Here is a 27525-nt window from a genome sequence, read left to right as displayed (position 1 = left end):
TTTCTCTAGAATGGAGAGAGGAAGATTGAGGGTATGAGAGTAAAAGCACAAATGTTACAAATTGTCAGAAAAAAGAAAGGGGGAGATGTAGGTTTCAAGAAGATGGAGTGAGTAAGAGGGGTTGGGGGAACAGGTAGATTAGCAGATGTAGTTGTCCTGTGGGAGAATTGGAATACTGGCAATCTGACTTTGTGTTCAACTTTGTGCTCAACTTAATGTAGGCAAAGGCTCAAAGTATACTGGGGTATAGGCCAAATAACTATCTGTACTGAAGATGACATGTTATGTCAGCCCAGATACAGTATTTATTTACTAGTTTTTGATTTTGATTTATGATTTACTCTCAGTGCATCAAAAGCACAAACTCATGAAATGTAGGCCCTACTCCTAAACTATAGAGGGCGGGGTGGAGAGCTCTGGTTGATGATTCCAGAGAAGAATAAGAGCAAAACACAGAAAAGGACAGAGTGGAAGTATTTTTCTCCACCTCCCAGAACTTAACGCACAACTCGTCGGCATTATCCAGGAAAGACTGCCCTTCCTCTCACCTTGACTTCTATTTTAATTCAAAGGTAAGTGACTAACCACATGTATCTGTTATGTAAGAAAATGACCATTGTTATGACAATATTAAAGCACGGATCTGCAGGTGCTTTTCACAACCGAAGCGCAAGGTGTGTTTTCCGGTTTTGAAGACAGAGCTTTGAGTTGTTCCTCGACCTTTACCAAAGAGAACTAAAAGTATGTGGACATCTGCTCATCGAACATCTCATTCCAAAATCATGGGCATTAATATTGAGTTGGTCCCCCCCCCCTCCTTTGCTGTTATAACAGTCTTCTGGGAAGGCTTTCCACTTTTGGAAAATTGTTGCGGGGATATACTTCCACTCAGTCACGAGCATTAGCGAGGACGGGCACTGATGTTGGGCGATTAGGCCTGGCTAGCAGTTGGTGTTCCAATTCATCTCGAGGTGGTTGAGGTCAGGGCTCTGTGCAGGCCAGTCAAGTTCTTACACCTATCTCAACAAAGCATTTCTGTATGGACCTCGCTTTGTGCACTGGGGAATTGTCATGCTGAAAAAGTTGTTTCCACAAAGTTGGAAGCACAGAATCGTCTAGAAAGTAATTGTATGCTGTACCTTTAAGATTTCCTTTCACTAGAACTAAGGAGCCTGAACCAATTAAAACAGCCCCAGACCATTATTCCTCCACCACCAAACTTTAGTTGGTACTATACATTTGGGCAGGTACCGTTCTTCTGACATCCGCCAAACCAAGATTCGTCTGTCGGACTGCCAATGGTGAAGCGTGATTCATCACTCCAGGGAACGCGTTTCCACTGCTCCAGAGTCCAATGGCAACGAGCTTTACACCACTCCAGCCGATGCTTGGCATTGCACATGATGATATTAGCGTTGTGTGCGGCTGCTCGGCCATGGAAACCCATTTCATGAAACTCCCAAACTGTTTTTGTGCTGATGTTGCTTCCAGAGGCAGTTTGGAACTTGGTAGTGAGTGTTGCAACAGAGGACAGATGATTTTCACTCGCTACGCACTTCAACACTCAGCTGTCCCGTTCTGTGAGCTTGTGTGGCATACCACTTTGCGTCTGAGCTGTTGTTGCTCCTATACGTTTCCACTTCACAATAACAGCACTTACAGTTGACCAGGGCAGAAATTTTACAAACTGACTTGTTGGAAAGGCGGCATTGTATGACGGTGTCACGTTGAAAGTCACTGAGCTCTTCCGTAAGGCCATTCTACTGCCAATGTTTGTCTAAGGCTGTGTGGTCTATTTTATACACCTGTCAGAAATGGGTGTGGTTGCAATAGCCGGATCCACTTATTTTTAGAGGTGTCCACATACTTCTGTTTATTTATAACTAACCCTTCTGTAACTTTTCAACAGAAGTTCCCCTCTGTTTCCGCTAGCTAGTCTAGCCACTGTCATGTTTCATCCGTGCAAAGTTTTAAAGTTACTACAACATTTCAATTAAAGTTTGATTAGAGTTCTAAAGTTAGCTAACCCCTTTGGAGACAACATTTAGTCAATTTACCTGATGATACAAGATACAGTAAATTACTACTTTGCATTCTCAACCCACGTACGAGACTATTTGCACCAAGTTCAAGGGATGTTCCATTGACAGGATTACTAGGGGATCTCATGTCAATCGGATGATTTGAAATCCCTGTAGGTATCTTTCGAAAAAATGTATCCAATGTCAACGCCAAGAATAGAGGACCTACAACATTCAGAATTATACATATTGGGGTTTGGCTGTCAAGACGTCGTCTGACATTCAGTAGTCCTTCTAGCCTTGACCGATGCCTTACCACTGCTTCGGTCTAGTCCAGTGCAATGTAATTAATGAGATGGACAGTAGCTAATCCAATTAGGCAGATAACCTACTGCTAGCACCACTAAGCTCACAACCAGAAAGGACACTTTTAGGAAAAGGACTCTTCATGCAGTGAAAGTCATTTTTAACCACCACTGACTGAAATAGCAATAGGTTCTACTGGACCTAGTAGATTTGTATTCAGCAGTCAACAAAGGGCCTCTGATATAGCAAGGCCATTTGGGGTGGTGTTCATGCCTTCATTGGCTTGACCTAAGGTTAGATGGTATGTGAAAAACATTGATACCTCAAATGACTGATACACTGTGAAATAAACATGCTGATTCACATTTTAAGGCTCTAGAGTTTGCACAATGGACATTAAAGTATCATGTTTATAGGACTGATACAAATTCTGGTTAGCAGTCTTAAATATATTTAGACTTTTCTCCTCCAAAGGTCGAGCACCATGTCCATCCTGAAGATTCATGCCCAGGAGATCTTAGATTCTCGTGGCAACCCTACTTGTAGGTGGACCTCTACACTGACAAAGGTAAATGTTGCTATTGGCCTAACCCTGTGTTCCTCAGTTTGGGAACCACTGCTATAGTTGATTGTCCAACTTTTCATGACAAACACTATTTTATATCTGTCACTCTTATCTCCCAGGTCTGTTCAGAGCAGCTGTACCCAGTGGCGCTTCCACTGGTATCTATGAAGCTGTGGAGCTCAGGGACAATGACAAGTCACGCTACTTTGGGAAAGGTGTGTATCTGGGGTTAATATATTCTAACTGCATAATATGATTATAATGGAATCTATTTCAGGGAGGTCTCTATAAACGTGCTACCTACAGTCTTTACTCTTTTATTCTCCTGACAATTTTCTTCCTCAGTCAGGTGTAAAAAAGGGTAAGTCAGTGCGTTTGCTCTTGATTTAACAATTGACACATGGAGGATTTGCTCGACATACTGAATGCTCATGTGAATTGCAAGTGTCAAATAACTTAGTCATCCCAGTGTACAAGTTAAGCATGTTGCCTTTGAGTGCTTATCATTGTGCCTTGACATACTGGAAAAAAATACAGAATAGTGCTCACTTACATAAAAAAGCATAATTGTTTATCCAAGGCTTTTCTATATTTTTGTGTGCATAGTAAGTGTAGTGAATGCTGTGTGTTCAGAGAAGCAGAACTGTTTTCTCTGAACGCATCCTTGTGCGTGAAGTTAATCTTTTGTCACAGTAATGGTTGCATGATTCACCAATCTAAAAAACTGAATGGTGCTCTGACTGAGGTCCATTTGTTTTAGTGTCTGAAAAAGCATACTGGGTTGTTGCTTGGATTGCTACTTTCTAAATCCCCCAATTGTCAATGCTTCTTACACTTCAGCTCCACTGCATGCGTTGCTTTGCCATCAGCGTCACATCAATGTGATGTTCTACCTGCTACAGAGCACATTATTTCAATTCACAAGATGGAATGAATGTGCGTGTCAGCCATCGAGAATTGAATCTCTCTCGTTCTTGCGGTTGGATGCTATGCTGCCATTGGATGTTACACAACGTGAGCACAACACGTGCAGTAGAGAAGCTTTCATTCATTTCACCGGAAGCAATCCCTCTGGCTGATGGCAACTCCGGATGCCCGATGGCTGCAGAGTAGCAAGGCTGTTAGTCAGTAATGTTTCATTGTCCTTTCAGGTGTCTCACAAGCCGTGGACCACATTAACTCTGCACTTGCACCTGCAATCGTTGGTCAGGTACTGTAGGAATAATACTTTTTGAAAGTTGATGTACAATGACATGGAATGCTGTCTTTGCTCGTCTTGATGTTTCCCTACCTGGTAAAGATAAACAGGTCTAGTGCCCACTCTGCCACATACTCGTAGTTAAGGCAGCCCTTGTTCCTCAGTTTAAATGCTATGTGCTTAACTTGTTTGTTATTCATCTCAGGATGTGTCTGTGGTTGAGGAGGAGAAAATTGATCTGATCATGCTTGACATGGATGGCACAGAGAACAAGTGTAAATTGTTTCAGATTAAAATGCAGAGGACATGTTTTAGCTAGTTAAATGCATTGATTGTAAGTCACACTGAATGAGTTCTGTCGGCTAAATAACTCAATATTTTCCCCATATGAGGTTATTTTTGGTCAATTTCACTTGCATTTATTCTTATTTTTGGCACATCAGCCAAGTTTGGTGCCAACGCCATCCTGGGTATTTCCCTGGCGGTGTGTAAGGCTGGTGCAGCAGAGAAAGGTGTCCCCTTGTACCGTCACATCGCTGATCTTGCTGGGAACCCCGAGGTCATCCTTCCTGTGCCGGTGAGTACAGGGTGTGAAAGTCAGTACTGTAAGAGTAAAATACTGTCTATCAAAACACGTTCACACATGCCTTGTCTTACAGCTTGTCGTGTAGTTCATTTTCTCCATCCATATCTATCAATATATTTTAATTTAATGAAATCAAATAAAAATCTTCGATTCTGTATTTCCCAGGCCTTTAACGTGATCAATGGTGGGTCTCACACGGGTAACAAGCTGGCCATGCAGGAGTTCATGATCCTACCGGTGGGTGCCAGCACCTTCAAGGAGGCCATGCGTATCGGGGTTGAGGTCTACCACAACCTGAAGAACGTCATAAAGAATAAGTACGGCCAGGACGCCACCAATGTGGGAGATGAGGATGGCTTCGCTCCCAACATCCTGGAGAACAAGGAAGGTATCAGATGTGATCATAGGGTTTTTATTTTGATCACATAAAGTATATATTTTTTTATTTTCAGCATATAAAGTATATTTTGGTACTTTTTTGGATGCAGCTTTTTCTACGGGAAACTCACCACCTCCGCCACTAATGTGTAGTACCCACATGATCACAAGGTGTTGCCAATGTATAAAACCATATTCTAACAAATGAACATCTGTTTAATTTTCCACAGCTCTAGAGCTGATCAAGAGGCCATCAGCAAAGCAGGATACACCGAAGTGGTGGTGATTGGCATGGATGTGGCAGCCTCTGAGTTCTACAGGGATGGTAAATATGACTTGGACTTCAAGTCTCCTGATGACCCAGAGCGTTACATCACCCCTGATGAGCTGGCTGACCTCTACAAGAGCTTCTGCAAGGATTACCCAGGTGTCTTGTCCTTGTTTACCTTTGAGTATTTCAAAAGTATGTAATGTTGTCTCTGGCTGGATCAGCTTTGTATTTTATCACAAATTCAGTGAATCAGTTTACACTACAATGGAGATGGGCAAAGTTAAATATTATGGTTGGCAAATGAAATAAAACACAATGTCCTATTCTATGGTTTAGTCTACTCTAACGTACAGGACTATGACTTTCCTCTCGGTGATCACTGATCTATGTCCCCTCTGTGACAGTCCATTGAGGACCCCTTTGACCAGGACGACTGGGAGACGTGGTTCAACTTCACCGGCAGCACGGAGATCCAGGTGGTGGGTGATGACCTCAGTGACCAACCCCATCACCAAGGCCGTGGAGGACAAGGCCTGCAACTGCCTGCTGCTTAAAGTCAACCAGATCGGCTCTGTGACGGAGTCTCTGGCTGTGTAAGTTTCACCCACTATCTTTACTCCATAGTGACTTCAAGAGGAACTCTGACCTCAGTTTTTTGCCTGCCTTTTTTTTTGGGGGGGGGGGGGGGGGGGGGCAGACCTGAGAAAATACCTGAGATTTAGGAGTTTATGTAATTATACTATACATTGATGAGCATTAAATTGATATTTTCATGACTGTCAACAAACCGTTATGTCAAGGCAAACAACCTGCCAGTTGTAAGTCTAATGTGAGCCTCGCATGATGCAATTTTCCAACGGTGTGAACTTCTAACCACGTCATGAGTCCTCTCTTTCCCCTGTCCAGGTGCAAGATGGCCCAGTCCAGTGGTTGGGGAGTGATGGTCAGCCATCGCTCTGGGGAGACTGAGGACACCTTCATTGCTGATCTGGTGGTGGGCCTGTGCACTGGACAGGTAAGGGGCTGCCCAAAGGAATCATTGTTATGATTGATTTTAAATGAATTGTTACCGTATTTTAGTTACTGTACATTATTGCTATGTAATGTTGCCCCTGTCTGTTTGTCCAGATTAAGACTGGGGCTCCTTGCCGCTCTGAGCGTCTGGCCAAGTACAACCAGATTCTCAGGTGAGGGTTCATGACCTTTACAGCCTAATCAATGTTGTGATGCTTGTCATTTTTATTCTGCTGGATTTATTTTCTTGTTGATCATGGTTTTTACCCATGTAATCCTGCATGGCATCATAACCATTGGGGAAATGTATAATTTTAGTTGACCATTATACAGAATCACCTTTATTTGCCAAATAATTTGCATGTACTAGAACTTGATTAGGTTAATTGGTGCTGCTACAACTAGAATAGACAGACAAACAATCACATAGTATGGACACTGAAGATAAACTGCAGACTAAGCTATACACTTCATTATAACTATGTTTTGAATATTGCTTTGTAATGCTAAACTGTATTTTCTGTTTCCTCTCAGAATTGAAGAGGAATTGGGAGACAAGGCTGTCTTTGCTGGGAAGAACTTCAGGAACCCACTGGCTTAACTGAGTGCAATGGACACATACTCATTGGCATATAGGCACACACTTGCACATAACGGTTTAGCAAACATTCCAATGATTACTTGCACACGCTGAAGAAGCTTACGGAACAAACAGAAAGTGTTACACACACGTCAAGGCAGCTAGAAAGGCACATGTGAAGTTACACTCCAAGACCATAGGTTTTGGTGACATGCATACATTACCTACCCTAGTCTACATACATTCTGCTGCCCTAGAATCACAAGGTGTCTGTGGAGACTAGTTACTTACAATTCTGACACTTTTTGTTGGGGTGGTGGCACATTTTGGTTAGTGTTGAGTTGCTATTCTTCATATTTCAATAGAGCAAAATAACCAAAATAACCATTGGTTTGGGACAGTACAAAGGCTGTACCTATGGCTATAGAGGCAGTTGCATAAACTCATTTGTTTGGAACTGAACCATTTCCCTGTTGTCATTACTTTTTTGCAAGATGTGTACATTTTGATTGTCAAGCATATGTATTATAAGGGTAACAGGTGTGACTATTCTACCATTGTTCTATAATTTATTCTTGAAATATGTATTCCTGGAATATTGGTCTGGGCTGGATAATGTATCCAGGTGTGAACCTGTTCAGTATTCTCGCGCTCTGAATAATGTCTGCGTTCGAAGCGGTTCTATATTTTGGTATCGATGCTCTCTGGGGCATGGCTCTGTACACACTACAGTAGATTATCCTATTAGCGACCGCGGCACATGCTCCGTTATATCTACGGAGAGCGGAACTTTTAATGCTGAGCGTGGGGCTGAGGTCATTGCACAGTTTAGTGCTAGGGGGAAAAAAATCGTCTCTTAGCCTCCATTTTGAGTAGTATGGAATAGCATAGTTTGTATCGACCACTACGCTGGCAGTGTCAACCTAAAAACGACACTAAGAGCCTCCGACATGGACGACCTGTTCAGTCCGAGAAGGTAATGGCGTTGCCTCGTACATTTTTACATTGTTTTAGACGCGAATATTTTAAATGTCTGTTTACCTTGCCATTTTTATGACATACTTGCAATTGCAATGGTCGCGATGGCGTTAGCTCGATCCATGTAGCTAAAGCTAGCAATCTATCGTACGGATAAAATATTTCAGTATCTAGATATATTTAATTGATCACGCGGTGCATTGTGGATTACTGTCATCTGTGTCAATTCAGCTGTCACAGATTTGTTGTGGTTTCTGTCGATTTTCACTTCGGCTCCCGGGAAAAGACTTATGTCAATACTCCATTTTGCGAGACTGTCGGGCCACGTAAATAGACAATGACGATGTGAGGATGCTTATTTTAAATGTAAAGTATGCGTTATTATACGCTTCAAAGCAACACGCATCAGGCTATGCTTATTTTGTAAAAAGGCAAGTGTGATAAGCATTGCAAGTGGCTGGAGACAGGACTCGTTTATGTAATGTTTGGAGGGAACGTAATAGCCGCATTCAGATTGGCTTTCACTGATGGGTGGGCGGGATTAAAGGAAACCGCTGTCCAATTGAAATGCAAGATTAACCCAGTAATATGAAATATTTAGATTAGGATTAGGGATTAAGATTTTGCCTTGTGATTTGTGTTAAATATGTTTAATTCCTTTGCATATTGCATGCACTAGTATGTCAGAAAAAGGGATGTATCTAGCACTAGTTTTTTTCTGTTTTAGAACAGAACATTAACATTGCTATATGGTTATAAACATTACAATGCAATACAATTTAACTGTCCATATGTTACAGCAAACAACAGAAATTTGATAGCACACATCACACACATTTGAGAGGAGCACAGGGTCAAGCTACAGTGCAGCGCCCCTGGATGAAGAGCATGTTGTGGGGTTAAGGGCCCTGCTCAAAGGCCCAACGGTAGGGGATTGTTAAGATGTGAACCCAGCAGCCCTTCAGTTGTCAGATCAAATCCCCTCTTCTAGCGCTCGGCTCGGGATTCAAACAGTCAAGCTTTCTGCTAATGCTCCAATTCCTTAGCTGCTGGGCTACCTACCTGCCATTACACTGTTCACTTGATTGATACTACAATTGATAATGACATTTTGTCAACATGTGACTTGAATAAAACAATGAGTTTTTAATGGTGAGCGAGCGTTACGCCTTTTCATTTTCAATGATTCTCTAATAAAATGTTTATTGATTTTAGTTTTTATTCTGTTCAAATCAGTTGCAAATATAACATAGATACTATGTACAAAAACAATATAACAATGTAATATCTAATTTATATGTTATAACTGAATTATCCTTACTTCCAGGAGCCTGAACAGCACGCAGGGGGAGATCAGAGTGGGATCAAGTCATCAGGTAATAGTCCATTAACCCCCTTTAAGCAGGCTGTCCCTCTCTAATGTATTGCCCATTGGAGACGGGCAATACATTAGACCTTACCATATAGCAGTACCGTTATGTCTTAAACAATCTCCATTGGTTTAGTGTTGCAAAATTTGAGAGCCTCGTGATACATACAGTATGTCATAAACTATCTCGCTGTCATAACCTGACATGTATTTGTGAAATACATGGTGCATATCTCATATCACTGTAATCAACTGTCTGTGACAGTGAGACAAACATGGTATTTATCTGTCTGTATTATTTGTGTGTATGCAGGCTAAGCTCCCTGAGCTGCAACCACGCCCTGTGTTTGGTGTTCAGACTCAGACAGAGAATGAAGAGCTGGTGTGGATGCCAGGGGTCAATGATTGTGACCTCCTCATGTACCTCAGAGCTGCCAGGTTAGTGTCAACTCAGCAGCACTCATATTAGCCTGGTCCCAGATCTGTTTGTGCTGTATAGCCAACTCCTGTGGTTGTTGTTGGGTATACAGCACAAACAGATCTGGGACCAGGCTGCACTCGTAGTGTATCTCTTGTGTGATGAATGGTGCAACCCTGTCAGATTTAAAAACGGATGGGATTCATACCAAACCTGATGTCTGTCAGCCCTGCATAACACTGGTGTTGAGAGTAAGAGTGAAGTGCATTATTATGGTCATTAAGTAGTGTGTAGAACATAATCGTTTCAGTTTGACTGCTGCTGGTTTTTAGTTGTCATTTAGTATAAAGACTTGTCCTATCAGAGTTCTTCTAGCTAGCCTGTCAGGTCATTATTGTTAAAGATAATGTAATTTAAAAACACTTCTGTAGGCGACTGTAGTGCATAATGTTTGTCATGCTTGTCATCCTGACTGACTGCACAGCAGGATGTATTTATCTTCCTTGTCTCTTCCTGATTGAAGGAGCATGGCAGCGTTTGCAGGGATGTGTGACGGAGGATCCACAGAGGACGGGTGTTTGGCGGCCTCTCGTGACGACACCACACTCAACGCTTTAAACATGGTGGGCAGGAATACTTTTCTGCATTTAAATGGGAATATGAAATAGAACAATGAGATCATTTCATTTTCATTTTCACGTTCTCATTTATAATTTTTTCAAGTTAAATGTAATTAAGTTTTTTTTTTTTTTTTTTTAAACATTGTAAAGAAATGTTTTTATAAAAAAATATAGTGTACAATTGCAAAAACAATATATTGTTACAAATAAGATCTTGAACCCTTCTCAGTAGATCTTTGATTGTCTCCCTCCCTCTACAGTTACACGCCAGCCGTTACGACGCAGCTAAAGCTCTCCAGCGCCTAGTGAAGAAACCTGTGCCCAAACTCATTGAGAAATGTTGGTCAGAAGATGATGTGGTAAAGCAGCCTTGCACCATGCTTACTTCAGGTCCAAAGACAAAGTTTAACTTTAGGCACTTGGGCCTGATTTTATAATTGAGATGAGCATTGTAACTCTGACTTTTGCATAAATCATTCATTGATGTCAACGTGAGATTTGCTCAGATATTTTAGTTAAGCGCTCAAGACAGAATATGGCCCTATGTGTTGTTAGGGCTGCTCTGTGGTTACATCGGTTTACTCCAATACGTATTATGGCCATTGTGTAACATAGACAATAGTGAAACAATATGAAACACGTTTACACTGCATGGTATATTGTTGACTGCTTGTTTTTATTTCACCCACAATCTCTTTACAATCAACAGAAGCGGTTCATCAAAGGTTTGAGACAGTACGGCAAGAATTTCTTCAGGATTCGCAAAGAGCTGCTGCCCAACAAGAAAACGGTAAATGAAAACACCTGGTGTAATATATTTTACTATCATACTGTGTCGTATGTCTGTCTAGACATAACAGACATATAACTAGACATAACTATACACACAATCAACAGACCTAACTGTTTGTAATGCAGTCAGTGGTTCCTTCTTATTTGATATATTTGCTGATGTACTTGTTACTTTCCCCAGCAAGAAAACCAAATAATTTCACTCAAACAGAACGGGGAACTAACAAAGAGTCACTGACAACAACCAAAACAAAACAGGTGGGGTTTTAGGAGGGGTTCTGAAAGACACTCTTGGGGGTGTCCACTAAAAGTTGACTAGCAACAACAACTGGAACCTAAAAGCCACCCACCACGAGTGTCCACTAAATGTTGCCCAAGAAGAGACAAAGAAAAGAAAAACCTATACCAAATTTAAAGACAGGAGGCGAACCAAAAAGGTGGAGCAAGACGAAAACATGGAAGATCAGACAAAGTAATGTTTTCTAGAAATCAAATAGGGAGAGCCAACTAAAAGGTGTTGACCCTCCACATCTCTCAAGACCACTGGGGCACTGGGCCAGCCACTCTTAAATATCACCTGGGCCAGCATAGGTGAAATACCTTCTGACTAACGAGACCGCAATCAGCACAGGTGTAACACATACTGACTAATGTCATGACGCTAGCCCTTTCAGTGACAGGAGGGGGGGGGCAGTTTTTATGACTTTACAACCACGTCGTGTCTCCCTGACCATGCCGTATGGGAGAGAGAAGGTCACAGTAGAACAAAGGAACTCTCCCGCCAATTTCTATCTCATCCCAGAATTTGAGAATTTAACAATATTCCTATATTGGAGAATGTGTAAACGGTCGGTGGAGAAGCCAGCTACGATTTGGTCCGTTTTGTTTCATGTTTATGACCTCATGAAAGACAATACAGCAACATTACCCTAACTCTGTTTATACAGGTTCCTCAGTTATGAGGCTTGCATCTAATTATTGTATAAAATGAATGAGTAAGATGAAACTATTTGTGAAAGGATGTGATGTTAACCTTTAAAATGAGAGAATTGGCCTCCCATGTAAAGTTTAACTAAGTCAGTAGCCACGCCGAAGTGAATAGACATTGGTTGGAAATGATGAACCAACCCCTTTTCAACTCTTGAATAAAAGCCTCCGTGACGAAAATCCAACTCAGTTCCAAATAACGGGAGGACTTGTCCTCCACGTTGAAAAGGGCTAATTTCAACTCTACAGGCCAGGAAACGTGAGGGCTTGCTCCACACGTGAAATGATATGAACTCTGAACTATTGATCACCTAAAGAAGAAGTGCATACTAAACTAACATATATCAGACTACAGCTGAACATATGCGCAAATCTAGTACGAGAACACTGACCGACGAGGAAGCATCTCCAGAGTGAGATGAACTTCTCAGAGCACGTGAACCTCTCACACGATGACCCGGAAGATTCCACAAAGGACGAGGGCGACATCGACTGGGCAAACCAGAGCCTCACATCACCAGCTCAACTATCGAAGCCAGCTTCACGTTAAATAGGGTGCATTGCTTTTCTGAATGGGCTATTGTTAGTGGCATATGTAGTTATGTGAGAATAGCTTTCCAGGTCTGATAGAGACCAATCTTCCTTAGTCTTCCTTCCAAAACCCCCTTCTCTTCTCTCTGAATCTATCGTGTTATAACCAAACTGTTTGTGTCTAGTCCACTAGGGATGGTATTTACTGTACAATGTTATTATGTATTGTATATTCTGTAATTGTTTAATTAGTTAGTAAATAAATAATTGAGCCAATTTTTTGTATGGATGATTCATAGTAGAGTCTGGGTTTGTGCAGATAACCAAGAATTTTACGACGTTCAGATGAGACTGACGGAAGGTAATAATAATAATTAATTAATAGAAGAATAATTGATCAGATATTAAAATCTGAAGAGTTATATTTGGAAAATTATAATTTAGTAATCTGAAAATTTTCCGTGGTGCCCTGACTTCCTAGTTAATTAAATGTACCTTATTAGTTTAATCACATAATAATAATTACAGAGAATTGATTTGATAAAATAATGTCTTCATTTAATGACAAGTCAGAGACATGACACTAACGATGTGACATCATTTGGCGCGCCCTACGTGCTAAAGTCCATCCTCAAAACATAATTGGAAAAACCAAAACCTGTAACACACTCCAGCAACACATTCAATATCTTTATCTGTATCTTCATTGGAATCTGCACACTGTGCCCTCTTCTTAAATCACGTGTTGTGTTGTTGGCAGGGGGAGTTGATCACATTCTACTATCACTGGAAGAAGACGCCTGAGGCTGCAGGCACGCGGCCGTACCGTCAGCACCGTAGACAGCCGTCCTCACGCAAGGCCAAGACTCGTGCCACTGCTGCCACTGTGAACACACCTTCCCAGTCCCAATCCAGTGAGTGCCGGGGGTTTTCAATTCCTCTAAGATTTAGCTTATTTTATGGCCGGGTTCCTGGACACAGATTAGGACTAGTAGGGGATAGTGGGGTAAGTGGAGACGTTTTTTACATTGAGCATCACTCAGTCAAGGAAAATATTGTATTCTTTGTAACAAAGATATACACTATGTATACAAAAGTGTGTGGACACCCCTTCAAATTAGTTGATTCGGTTATTTCAGCCACACCCGTTGCTGACAGGTGTATAAAATCGAGCACACAACTATGCAATCTCCATAGACAAACATTGGCAGTAGAATGGCCTTAGTGAAGAGCTCAGTGACTTTCAACGTGGCACCGTCATAGGATGCCACCTTTCTAACAAGTCAGTTGATCAAATTCTGCCCTCCTAGAGCTTCCCCAGTCAACTGTAAGTGCTGTTATTATGAAGTGGAAACATCTAGGAGTAACAACGGGTCAGCAGGGAAGTGGTAGGCCACGCAAGCTCACAGAATGGGACCGCTGAGTGCTGAAGCGCGTAAAAAAATATTCTGTCCTTGGTTGCAACACTCACTACCGAGTTCCAAACTGCCTCTGGAAGCAATGTCAGCACAAGAACTGATCGTTGGGAGCTTCATGAAATGGGTTTCCATTGGCCGAGCAGCCGCACACACGCCCATGATCACCATGGGCCATGCCAAGCATTAGCTGGAGTGGTGTAAAGCTCGCCGCCATTGGACTCTGGAGCAGTGGAAATGCGTTCTCTGGAGTGATGAATCACGCTTCACCATCTGGCAGTCCAACGGACAAATCTGAGTTTGGCGGATGCCAGGAGAACGCTACCTGCCCCAATGCATAGTGCCAACTGTAAAGTTTGGAGGAGGAATAATAATGGTCTGGGGCTGTTTTTCATTTTTCGGGCTATGCCCCTTAACGCTACAGCATACAATGACATTCTAGACGATTCTGTGCTTCCAACTTTGTGGCAACAGTTTTGGGAAGGCCCTTTCCTGTTTCAACTTGACAATTCCCAAGTGCACAAAGCGAGGTCCATACAGAAATGCTTTGTCGAGATCAGTATGGAAGAACTTGACTGGCCTGCACAGAGCCCTGATCTCAACCCCATCGAACACCTTTGGGATGAATTGGAACGCGGACTGCGAGCCAGGCCTAATCGCCCAACATCAGTGCCTGACGTCACCAATGCTCTTGTGGCTGAATGGAAGCAAGTCCCTGCAGCAATGTTCCAACATCTAGTGGAAAGCCTTCCCAGAAGCGTGGAAGCTGTTATAGCAGCAAAGGGGGTACCAATTCCAGATTAATGCAGATGATTTTGGAATGAGATGTTTGACGAGCATATATATATATATTTCAGGATGATGTGTATTCCTGGAAATAATCAGAATTAATGTAAACATTACAGTTTTGAAAACATAGCATGTCCAAAAAAAACTGGTCTCTTGGCACAACTTACCCTGTGTATGGGGTAAGTTGAGCTGCGGGAAAGGATAAGTTAAGCCGCCACAAAATACCAGTCTCAACAGTGAAGAGGCGACTCCGGGATGCTGGCCTTCTAGGCAGAGTTGCAAAGAAAAAGCCATATCTCAGACTGGCCAATAAAAAGAAAAGATTAAGATGGGCAAAAGAACACAGAATGCCAGCATCCTGGAGTCGCCTCTTCACTGTTGACGTTGAGACTGGTGTTTTACGGGTACTATTTAATGAAGCTGCCAGTTGAGGACTTGTGAGGCGTCTGTTTCTCAAACTAGACACTCTAATGTACCTGCCCTCTTGCTCAGTTGTGCACCGGGGCCTTCCACTCCTCTTTCTATTCTGGTTAGAGCCAGTTTGCGCTGTTCTGTGAAGGGAGTAGTACACAGCGTTGTAAGAGATCTTCAGTTTCTTGGCAATTTCTCACATGAAATAGCCTTCATTTCTCAGAACAAGAATAGACTGATGAGTTTCAGAAGAAAGTTCTTTGTTTCTGGCCATTTTGAGCCTGTAATCAAACCCACAAATCCTGATGCTCCAGATACTTAACTAGTTTAAAGAAGTCCCGTTTTGTTGGTTCTTTAATCAGAACAACAGTTTTCAGCTGTGCTAACATAATTGCAAAGGGTTTTTCTAAGGATCAATTAGCCTTTTAAAATGATAAACTTGGATTAGCTAACACAACGTGCCATTGGAACACAGGAGTGATGGTTGCTGATAATGGGCCTCTGTACACCTATGTAGATATTCCATTAAAAATCAGCCGTTTCCAGCTACAATAGTCATTTACAACATTTACAATATCTACACCTTATTTCTGATCAATTTGATGCTATTTTAATGGACAAAATAGTTGTTTTTATTTTTAAAAACAAGGACATTTCTAAGTGACCCCAAACTTTTGAACGGTAGTGTGCATTCATTACAGAATTCGCAACAGACTGTGTGCCCTAAGGCCCATACTCCACTATCACATATCTACAACACAAAATCCATGTATACGTGTGTGTATAGTGCGTATTTTGTCATATGTGTGTATGCATGTGTCTGTGCCTTTGTTTGTGTTGCTTCACAGTCCCACTGTTCCATAAGGTGTATTTTTTATCTCTTTTTTAAATCCGATTCTACCGCTTACATCAGTTACCTGATGTGGAATAGAGTTCCATGTAGTCATGGCTCTATGTAGTACTGTGTACCTCCCATAGTCTGTTCTGGACTTGGGGACTGTGAAGAGACCTCTGGTGGCATGTCTTGTGGGGTATACATGGGTGTCTGAGCTGTGTGTTAGTAGTTTAAACAGACAGCTCTGTGCTTTCAACATGTCAATACCTCTCACAAATACAAGTAGTGATGAAGTCAATATTTCCTCCACTTTGAGCCAGGAGAGATTGACATGCATATTATTAATATTAGCTCTCTGTGTACATTCTAGGGGCAGCCATGCTGCCCTGTTCTGAGCCAATTGCAATTTTCCTAAGTCCTTTTTTGTGGCACCGGACCACACGACTGAACAGTAGTCCAGGTGCGACAAAACTAGAGAGACTGTAGGACCTGCCTTGTTGACAGTGCTGTCAAGAAGGTAGAGCAGCGCCTTATGGAAATACTTCTCCCCATTTTAGCTACTGTTGTATCAGTATGTTTTGACCATGACAAGCAAGCAGTTTTGTCACCTCAACTTGCTCAATTTCCACATTATTTATTACAATATTTAGTTGAGGTTTAGGGTTTATTGAATGATTTGTCTCAAATTCAATGCTTTTAGTTTTTTAAATATTTAGCACTAACTTATTCCTTGCCACCCATTCTGAAACTAAGGGTCTGTTTCTATCGTCTAGTCCAGTAACTGTAGATAACACAATAGGAGTGGGTATAGTCTTTGTCTGAATGAATAGCAGTGGGTATAGTCTTTAATCTGGTCTCTTCTCAATCCTGTAGTGGACATAAGTTCAGCCAGTGAGGACGACCTGGACAGTGAAGACAGCGAGCAAGGCACCTGTGGACACTGTGCCACAACCAGTGAGTATCGCTTAACTCTCTCCGTTTCTTTATTTCCCCCATTGATTCTATTGGTGTGCATTGATGTCATGTATCATACTTGCTCCACCAGCCACCGGTGCTCAGTTCAATGGGTTCTGATGTACTGTATGTTTCTGTCCTATGTTGATGACAAATCAAATTTCTCCTCTTGTGATCAATAAAGTTTATTCCATTCAATGCTTTAATTTCAGCCTCTAAGGACTGGCAGCACGGAGGCCGGGATAACATCCTCCTGTGTACCACCTGTCGTACCTACTACAACAAACATGGCCGCCTGCCGCCTGGCCCTAAGCCTGCTGACCCTCCCTTCATGTTCAAACCTGTCAAAGAGGAAGAGGAGGGCAACGGGAAGCATGGCATGAGGACGCGACGCAGCAGAACACCGGTAAGCCTGGGAACCGCCCATCTTAGCCCCATCTTGTGTATACCTCCCTTTCTCCCTGCCACCCACACTCCTCTCTCTCTCTCTCTTTCTCTACCACCCTCTCTATCTTTCTCTACCATCCCCTCTCTCTTTCCCTACCATCCTCTCTCTCTTTCCCTACCACCCTCTCTCTCTTTCCCTACCACCCTCATCATTATCTTTCTCCCTCAATTGTTGTTATAATATCTTTCAATACTTACTCTAAGTTGTATCTCTCTCCAGTTGTCTTCATTAAGAAGTGGCCACAAGAGGCTGACCGGCTCTCCTACCAGTGAAGACCAGCAGTCCAGTAGCCATCCCTCTCCCGCCCCCAGTGGAGCTAGCTCCACCTCCAACGTATCCAGAACCTCCTGTTTAGAGAAGACTGATAACACAAAGAAGCCTGGCAAGGTACAGTCACACACATATATTATTTTTGAAGTTAGGGAAATAGATTTGAATGCACAGTAATGGTGCATTTGTGAATTTAAGTACACCTAATATCATATACAATCATAACATCTAGTTGTATTTCTGCCATTCAGACCAAGGCTTCCCCTTTGTCCAAATACTTTTTAATGTGTTGTATATTCATGTAGAACTGAATTGAATAAGTGAATTATATTCCTTCCATCTAACAGAAGATAAAGGAAGAGGCGCCCCTACCAAAGAGTACTAAACGTTCCAGGGAGAGTGCAGCCCAGGACCCAGAGGAGCCTGAGAGAACACCAACTAAAAGGACGAAGACACTGCAGGTCAGACAGAGTGTAAGACAATAGGAAAGCAATGACAGCTACAAGGTGCAAGATCAGAGAGAAGCAAAATGATCTAAACCAGCCTGCCTCGTTATTCTTTAGTTAATGTCTTATCTTCCTGCACTGAGCTACATTGTTGGGTGTAACTAGATCTATCCAGTGGCTCTTTTTGGGTAACATTAGCATGATGAGAACCTCCCCTGACCAACAATTCTAACCTTGTGTCTCCATCCTCCTCTTAGGGTGAACAGGCAGAGTGCCGGTCGGAGGGCGATGGAGAGGCTGAGGCAGAGGGGGGTGAGGTGGAGGAGGAGAGCTGCTCAGACAGCCGCAGTGCCCAGGACGACGGCAGCAGCGACACCAAAGACATCGACCAGGACAACCGCTCCTCCTCCCCCAGCATCCCCAGCCCTCGCCAGGGCAACGAGAGTGACTCCGACTCCTCTGCCCAGCACCTCCAGGGTGCCCACCAGGCAGCAGCAGAGACCGTCAGTGCCCCTGCTGCTGCCCTGGCTGAAACACAGACCCCACAGATTGTTCCTCCACCACAGGTTGCAGGCTCAAACACATCCCTGCCTCCCCAGGGTACCTCTCCCTCTGCAGAGCCTGGCCAGGTACAGGCCCAGGCAACCCCCTCCCCAGAGCCTCCCCAGTCTTCAGCCACCTCTGCTCAGGCTGGTCAGTCAGTTAGCTATCAGACAAGTCCCCTACACAACCGACCCCCACCCCCCTCCTCTCACCCTCTCGCTGGCCCCTCACTCGTCCCTCCTCCACTGGGACAGGCCTTCCATCCTCCAACTCCTGTATTCCAGGGTCCTCTTCCTTCTCCTGGCTCTCTGCCTCCCACCCAGCCCCTGTCCCTCCATGGTGCTCCCACCCAGTGCCCCCACCCCCAGCGACCCCCTCCTCACTTTCCCAGGGAACCCTTCTTCCCCCAGGCCCTCCCCCTCACCTCCGGGCCCCAAATCAAACCACCCCCAACCACACCCATCCCTCCATCTCACAAGCAGCCACCACACCTCTCTTCTTCCCTTGCTCCCCCTTTCCCGCAGATGCCGTCCAACCTGCCCCCTCCTCCGGCACTGAAGCCCCTCAACTCCCTGCCCAACCAGCACCCTCCCGGTGCCCCCCCCCCCCCCCTCCAGCTCATGCCCCAGTCCCTGCCCATGCAGCAGGGACTCCCACCCCAGCCTCCCGTGCTCACGCAGCTGCAGAACCTCCCTGGCAGAGGCAGCCACTCCCACCCCCACTCCTCCCACCCCCACTCCTCCCTGCCCTCCTGCTCTGCCCCCTCAGCCTTGCACCCTGTCCTCTCTGCCTCTTCTCCCTCTACCATGGGTCCAGTCCCTAGTCTCCAGCCCTCCTTCCCCTCCCTGCGCCCCTCGCCTGGAAACCCCATTGTCATTGGAGGGTCACATGTCCAGATTAAAGAGGAGCCATTGGATGAATGTGAGGAGCTTGAGAGTCCGCCCCCTCCACCCAGAAGTCCCTCACCGGAACCTTTGGTTGTCAACATCGCCAGTCATGCCAGCCAATCAGCACGGTACTTACTGCATGACATCACTCCAGACAGTCCTGTAAGATGGGCCTCCTTTACACAGTTAATTGTGGCCATTGTGTTTCTCAAATGTTAACAGATGTTGTTCATCTGAATTACATATGTTCTCAAACAATATTGTTATGTGATTGCTATATTTGCTGTTTGATTCATTTCAGGTTTTTCAAACACCTGGACCGTGGCTACAACTCGTGCTCCAGAACAGACCTGTTCTTCACTCCCCTGGCCTCATCCAAGCTGGCCAAGAAGAGAGAGGAGGCTGTGGAGAGATCCAAGAGAGAGGCTGAGCACAATGCCCGAGAGAGGGAGAAGGACAGAGAGAGGGAGAGGGAACGAGAGAGGCAGGAAGACAAAAATGCTGTGAGTAATATTCCCTGTTCCTTTTTTTCTTTGACATAACTGACGTGATATCTATGCATCTCAGCAATGTTATCAATGATATTATTACGTACTAGTACAACAATGTTATCAATTATATTATTACATACTAGTACAACAATGTTATCAATGATATTATTACCAGTGGTGGAAAAAGTACCAAACTGTCATACTTGAGGAAAAGTAAAGATACCTTAATAGAAAATTACTCAAGTAAAAGTCACCCAGTAAAATTGTACTTGAGTAAAAGTCTAAAAGTATTTGGTTTAAAATATACTTAAGTATCAAAAATAAATGTAATTGCAAAAATATACTTAAGTATCAAAAGTAAAATTAAAAGTATAAATCATTTCAAATTCCTTATTTTAAGCAAACCAAATGGCACCATTTTCTTGTTTTTGAAATTTACGGAAAGCCAGGGGCATACTCCAACACTCAGACATAATCTGTGTGTTTAGTGAGTCCGCCAGATCAGAGGCAAAAAAAATAACTACTAAAGTAGTACTTTAAAGTATTTTGACTTAAGTACTTTACACCACTGATTATTATATACTAGTACAACAATGTTATTAGTTGGATGTTTTGGATACCTGTAGGACTCTATACATTGTTTTCTCGCAAATTTGAACCACCTAAATGAGCCTCTTCCTCTTCCAGAGAGCGTCCAGCTCGTCCCACGACAGCCGTATGAGTGATGTCCAAATGTCCGGCCAGGTCCACATGCGCTCCTCCTTCGAGCAGCCCCCCACCAGTGTGGCCGCTGTGCCCCCTTACATCGGCCCCGACACCCCGGCCCTGCGCACCCTCAGTGAGTACGCCCGACCCCACGTCATGTCCCCCACCAATCGCAACCACCCCTTCTTCGTGTCCCTGTCCCCCGGGGACCCTCTGCTGGCATACCACATGCCTGGCCTGTACGCCGCCGAGCCCAGCCTGAGAGAGAGGGAGCTCCGTAACCTCCGGGAGAGGGAGCTCCGCGAGAGGATGAAGCCTGGCTTCGAGGTCAAGCCCCCGGAGATGGAGACCATGCATCCATCAGCCAACCCCATGGAGCACTTTGCCAGACATGGAGCCCTGGCCCTGCCGCACATCGCTGGGCCGCCCCACCACCCCTTTGGCCACTTCCACCCGGTCATGCAGAACCACCTGGAGAGGGAGAGGCAGGCACTGGCCCTGGCCGGGCCCCAGATGCGTCCGGAGCTGAGCTACGCTGAGCGACTGACTGCTGAGAGGCTCCATGCTGAGAGGATGGCATCTGTGGCTAACGACCCGGCCGCCAGGCTGCAGATGCTCAACGTCACACCGCATCACCACCAGCACTCCCACATCCACTCACACCTGCACCTACATCAGCAGGACCCACTCAACCAAGGTGAGGGTAAGGACACTTCTATTCAATTATATTCTGTCTTGTTTCATCTTCAGGATATGTGTGTACTGTATGTGTGTGTGTACTGTATATGTGTGTGTACTGTATATGTGTGTACTGTATATGTGTACTGTATATGTGTACTGTATGTGTGTACTGTATGTGTGTGTACTGTACGCACATTGATTATTGTTTTAAAAACAAGAACAGTTGATTTGTATTATATATATATTTTTTATATTCTTATTTAATGTTGTTTGATAGTCTTATTTAATGTTGAGAGAAGAGGCTGACTCCCCTCACTGTATTACTGTCTACCTACCAGTGTAGTCATCAGTTGATATGTGTGCACTGTTCGTCCCCCTGCCCAATATTAACTGATGTTTATGAAATGTGTTAATTTATATATTGTTTGTTCTCCTGCCTCATTAGATGTGTGTTACTGTCACCCAGGTAATGGGCCCCACCCTCTGGATCCCCTGGCTCCTGGGCCCCGTCTGGCCCGCTTCCCCTTCCCTGGAGGCCCCATCCCCAACCCTCTGCTCAACGACCTGCCCCACGACCATGACATGTTGCGACACCCACTGTTTGGTGAGGAACAATAACATTCACCTTGACTATCTATATGGGAATACACACACCTTCAATTCACTGTATTCAGACTATATTTCTGTGATTGTGAGGTGACTAAGACTCACTGATGTTTTGTGCCCCTTGATCAACATCCAAACAGCCTATGCCGCTGTTGCAGGAGCAGGGTACCCCCGTGAGCTCCAGGGGCCCATCCCCCAGATGTCTGCAGCCCACCAGCTCCAGGCAATGCACGCCCAGTCAGCAGAGTTGCAGAGGCTGGCCATGGAGCAGCAGTGGCTACACGGACACCACCACCTACAACACGGGGGGCCTCTGCCCGGACAGGAGGATTACTACAGGTGAGGTGATTACCAACTCTGAACAATAACAACAACAACAACAGTTTACCTGAACACAGTGCTTTCATTTATGCATTTACTGAAAAATTTAAATCACTAGACAAAGTTGGATCTTGATTATTGATGAGCTAATATTATATCATAAATCAGTAGACAAAAGTGGGATCTTGGTTTATTGATGAACTATTGCACTAACATGAATAAACTCAGCAAAAAAAGAAACGTCCTCTCACTGTCAACTGCAAACTTAACATGTTTAAATATTTGTATGAACATAATAAGATTCAACAACAGACAAACTGAACAAGTTCCACAGACATGTGACTAACAGAAATTGAATAATGTGTTCCTGATCAAAGGGGGGTCAAAATCAAAAGTAACAGTCAGTATCTGGTGTGGCCACCTGCTGCATTAAGTACTGCAGTGCATCTCCTCCTCATGCACTGCACCAGATTTGCCAGTTCGTGCTGTGAGATGTTACCCCACTCTTCCACCAAGGCACCTGCAAGTTCCCGGACATTTCTGGGGGGAATGGCCCTAGTCCTCACCCTTCGATCCAACAGATCCCAGACGTGCTCAATGGGATTGAGATCCGGGCTCTTCACTGGCCATGGCAGAACACTGACATTCCTGTCTTGCAGGAAATCACGCACAGAACGAGCAGTATGGCTGGTGGCATTGTCATGCTGGAGGGTCATGTCAGGATGAGCCTGCAGGAAGGGTTCCACATGAGGGAGGAGAATGTCTTCCCTGTAGCGCACAGCGTTGAGATTGCCTGCAATGACATCAAGCTCAGTCCGATGATGCTGTGACACACCGCCCCAGACCATGACGGACCCTCCACCTCCAAATCGATCTCGCTCCATAGTACAGGCCTCGGTGTAACGCTCATTCCTTCGACGATAAACGCAAATCCGACCATCACCCCTGGTGAGACAAAACCGCGACTTGTCAGTGAAGAGCACTTTTTGCCAGTCCTGTCTGTTCCAGCGACGGTGGGTTTGTGCCCATAGGCGACGTTGTTGCCGGTGATGTCTGGTGAGGTCCTGTCTCTCTCAGCCTATTGCGGACAGTCTGAGCACTGATGGAGGGATTGTGCGTTCCTAGTGTAACTCGGGCAGTTGTTGTTGCCATCCTGTACCTGTCCCGCTGGTGTGATGTACTGATGTACCGATCCTGTGCAGGGTTGTTACACGTGGTCTGCCACTGCGAGGACGATCAGCTGTCAGTCCTGTCTCCATGTAGCGCTGTCTTAGGCGTCTCACAGTATGGACATTGCAATTTATTGCACTGGCCACATCTGCAGTCCTCATGCCTCCTTGCAGCATGCCTAAGGCACGTTCACGCAGATGAGCAGGGATCCTGGGCATCTTTCTTTTGGTGTTTTTCAGTTAGTAGAGAGGCCTCTTTAGTGTCCTAAGTTTTCATAACTGTGACCTTAATTGCCTACCGTCTGTAAGCTGTTAGTGTCTTAACGGCCGTTCCACAGGTGCGTGTTCATTAATTGTATATGGTTCATTGAACAAGCATGGGAAACAGTGTTTAAACACTTTTACAATGAAGATCTGTGAAGGTATTTGGATTTTTACAAATTATCTTTGAAAGACAGGGTCCTGAAAAAGGGATGTTTCTTTTTTTGCTGAGTTTAGTTTATTAATGTTATTTTCCTCCACAGCCGTCTGAAGAAAGAAGGTGACAAACCATCGTGAGACACCTGACGATGTGAGTCACCATGGAAATGCATAAAGAGATAGTAATGCTGTGTACTTTTGAAATACATTATGTGACAACTAATCTTAGTTGATCTTTTTTTATTAGTCTAAATGTAATTGAGAGTTAAGAATCTTTGTGGCTCATAAGGCTTGTTTCTTGCTCAGCACTTAAAGGGATAGTTTACTCCCAAATCATCGAAAGTTTGTGAGAGTATTTCATATCTCAATAATGGTCTGTTATAAAAGATTAGCATAGTTTCAGTTCCATGCCATTTTTTGTCTAAAAACGTTACACATTTTTCCACTTAATATGGATTTTGTAGCTTTTAGATTTCTCCTAATGCAATATAGCGGGCAGGATCTACACAATAGATGGTGTGGAATATAGCTCACCTTTGAAGTTATGAAAACATCTGACAAACTTTGATTAGGGGGTGACTATCCTTTTACTTTCTAAACAGTCTGACTGATCTCCTTGTACAGAATGCCATTTGATATTATATGTTTGGATGATTGACTGTAATAACCTTGCATGCCTGTTTCCCTTCGATTTTCATCAGAACTTAGAGTAGCGTTGCTAATGTGTGATTAGACAACAAAAAAAGCATAGTAGATTAATTTTATTCTATATCTGCAAAATATTTGTCTAAACCCTAAAGTTTTATATATTTCAAGATGTTTTCACAATTTAACCTACGTCTGACACACAGTAACATTTTTTAGATTGTAAATAATACATGTTCAATATTCTATATTATTAACTATGATTATTATGAATATTAGTGAATTCTTGACTTGGAAGCTGGCACAATAAAGTTACATTATTTAGCTATACACACAGAGTATATAGCGTTATAAAGTAAAGTGAGTTAACACAGACAATTATAAATTGGAGTATCACTATTGTCACCCCTGACATAAAACGGTGTTTAGAACAGTGGATCCAGATAGTAATATTGTTTTGGTTAGACAAAACAGAAAAAGCATTTAAACCTTGGCATCTCTACCATGGACAAACCCTGTTTGAATATTTATGTGAAATAATATGGAAAAACAAAGTGTATGCATTGCATATTTATTTGAATAAATAACTCTGCAATAACATGATAAAATGTATTGTTCAAACTATACCCTCTATGTATGGATGGATGGATGGATGGACCTTTTGGGGAATTGTTTATGTGGTAACAGTAATAGGCCAATAGGGGGCAATCCTCACCCTTCCTTAGTGAAACTGTTGTTTCAGTAGGATCACTTTCGAATCAATCAGATCAAGCGTTAACCGGCGGTGTCTGTGGTATAGCTGCTTTGGAGCTGTCAAATCAGTGAGCAGCTGCTCTTGATCATTGTCACGAAGCCACACCCATCCTACTCGTGTTAGAATTTCAGAACGAGAAAGTGAAGGCTATAAAGAAATAATGACGCTCAAATTTAAAATCATTAAACAAAATAATGAGGGTTTCTATCAGCCTAATCGAGGTGTAGATTACATTCCAGTGTTCTCACATTCCAGTGTTCGAACTTGAAAACAAGACTGCATGGGATTTCTCTTTATGCGACTTTGTGCATTTGCCAATGGCAAAGGTATAATTCCAGGAGCCGCTTGTGGATTTGACCGCTTTAACACAGTTCAATCTCTGACACCACCAAAACATTCGCTATGCGGGTGTCAGCTAAAGTGGATCTGATTGAATAGAGTCCCTAGTCCCAAGCACATGGGACTGTAGACCCCACATTCAGACCTGTGCAATAATAAATGGAGACTGAGTCAAAGAGATGTATGGTAAGTTGAATTGCTTAACAATGACAAATAGCTTCTTGAAGTTATTCAATCAATTTGCACACAACACCATACTGTATATTATAGAGGTTCATTAAACTTGTCTAAGGTGAAAAGTGCTAGTGTTGCTCTTGATATTGATTTCACATTTGTCAAATATGGCAGATATTATTTGGCCTTTCTTTCCACTGCTGATAAAACCATTCAGAGCCTTGCATAGACCATGTTAACATTAGCCTTTAATAATCATGCAGAATAATGATGAAATACATTGTTACTTTAATAGGTGCACAATATGATATTATGTTTTGTAAACGACAGAGCCCTTGGTGGAAATGTAATTGAGATCTTATGGTAATTTACTACAGCTGAATGATTTGTTTGGGCTGACCATCATTTAGATAATTAATTAATTACACAACAACAAGCACATAACAAATTGTATCAATTCTTTCAATTGGACTTAACTCTCCAATGTTTTTCTTTTCACTCAACGTAACGCTTTGGAAGTACAATCCGTCATGCAAGTCATGACATGTACAACATACACAACATTACCAGAAGTATGTGGGCAACTGCTCGTCAAACATCTCATTACAAACTCATGGGCATTAATGACTTGGTCTCCCCTTTGCTGCTATAACAGGCTCCACTCTTCTGGCAAGGCTTTCCACAAGGTGTCGGAACATTGCTGCTGAGACTTGCTTCCATTTAGCCACAAGCATTAGTGAGGTCGGGCACTGATGTTGGGCGATCAGCCCTGGCTCACAGTCTGCGTTCCAATTCATCCCAAATGTGTTCGACGGGGTTGAGGTCAGGGCTCTGTGCAGGCCAGTGAAATTCTTTCACACCGATCTCGACAAACCATTTCTGTATGGATCTCGCTTTGTGAACGGGGGCATTGCCATGCTGAAACAGGAAAGGGCCTTCCCCAAACTTTTGCCACAAAGTTGAAAGCACAGAATCGTCTAGAATGCCATTATATGCTGTAGTGTTACGATTTTCCTTCACTGGAACTAAGGGGCCTAGCCCAAACCATGAAAAACAGCCCCAGACCATTATTCCTCCTTCACCAAACTTTACAGTTGGCACTAAGAATTGCGGCAGGTAGCATTCTCCTGGCATCCGCCAAACCCAGATTCGTCCGCCAGACTGCCAAATGGTGAAGCGTGATTCATCACTCCAGAGAACGCGTTTCCACTGCTCCAGAGTCCAATGGTGGCGAGCTTTACACTTGGCATTGCACATGGTGATCATGGGCTGCTCGGCCATGGAAACCCATTTCATGAAGCTCCGGACTAACAGTTTTTGTGCTGATGTTGCTTCAAGAGGCAGTTTGGAACTCGGTAGTGAGTGTGCCACCGAGGACAGACGATTTTTACGCGCTTCAGCACTCGGCGGGCCCGTTCTGTGAGCTTGTGTGGCCTACCACTTCACGGCTAAACTGTTGTTGTTCCTAGACATTTACACTTCACAATAACAGCACTTTCAGTTGACCGGGGCAGCTCTATCAGGGCGGAAATTTGACGAACTGACTTCTGTCGGTAAGATGGCATCCTATGATGGTGCCTTGTTGAAAGTCACTGAGCACTTCAGTAA

At 43.6% G+C, this 27525-nt stretch overlaps 1 protein-coding gene and 1 pseudogene across 9 annotated transcripts; both read left to right on the top strand.

Annotated features, from left to right (window-relative positions):
* Positions 1-467: 467 nt before the first annotated feature.
* LOC120065303 lies at positions 468-7351 on the top strand (annotated as a pseudogene).
* A 393-nt stretch (positions 7352-7744) lies between these two features.
* On the top strand, positions 7745-25248 carry LOC120065300 (arginine-glutamic acid dipeptide repeats protein-like). Of its 9 annotated transcripts, none has more exons than XM_039016187.1 (17): positions 7745-7895; positions 9225-9273; positions 9580-9704; positions 10208-10307; positions 10565-10663; positions 11014-11094; positions 13375-13528; positions 16938-17018; positions 17231-17424; positions 17686-17853; positions 18084-18197; positions 18440-19740; positions 19914-20115; positions 20791-21511; positions 21935-22093; positions 22254-22434; positions 24110-25248. In XM_039016187.1, the coding sequence occupies exons 1-17, from the start codon at positions 7870-7872 to the stop codon at positions 24141-24143; spliced, it is 3789 nt and encodes a 1262-aa protein (XP_038872115.1). In that variant the 5' UTR covers positions 7745-7869; the 3' UTR covers positions 24144-25248. The 9 variants fall into 9 exon arrangements, with proteins under 9 accessions (XP_038872115.1, XP_038872119.1, XP_038872113.1 ...); XM_039016191.1 differs by having other exon boundaries at positions 7746-7895; positions 21956-22093; XM_039016185.1 differs by having other exon boundaries at positions 7746-7895; positions 22236-22434.
* Positions 25249-27525: the final 2277 nt, after the last annotated feature.

Source organism: Salvelinus namaycush, chromosome 20 (genome assembly GCF_016432855.1).
Source record: "Salvelinus namaycush isolate Seneca chromosome 20, SaNama_1.0, whole genome shotgun sequence".
NCBI lineage: Eukaryota > Metazoa > Chordata > Actinopteri > Salmoniformes > Salmonidae > Salvelinus > Salvelinus namaycush.
This window is presented reverse-complemented; position numbering and strand designations above follow the sequence as displayed.

Excerpts from the sequence above, each read along its gene's own strand:
- LOC120065300 (XM_039016185.1), top strand. The coding sequence starts at position 7,870 with ATGGACGACCTGTTCAGTCCGAGAAG. Across the intron at positions 7,896-9,224 it reads GACCTGTTCAGTCCGAGAAG|GAGCCTGAACAGCACGCAGG; the intron begins GTAATGGCGTTG and ends CCTTACTTCCAG. Across the intron at positions 17,854-18,083 it reads ACACAAAGAAGCCTGGCAAG|AAGATAAAGGAAGAGGCGCC; the intron begins GTACAGTCACAC and ends TCCATCTAACAG.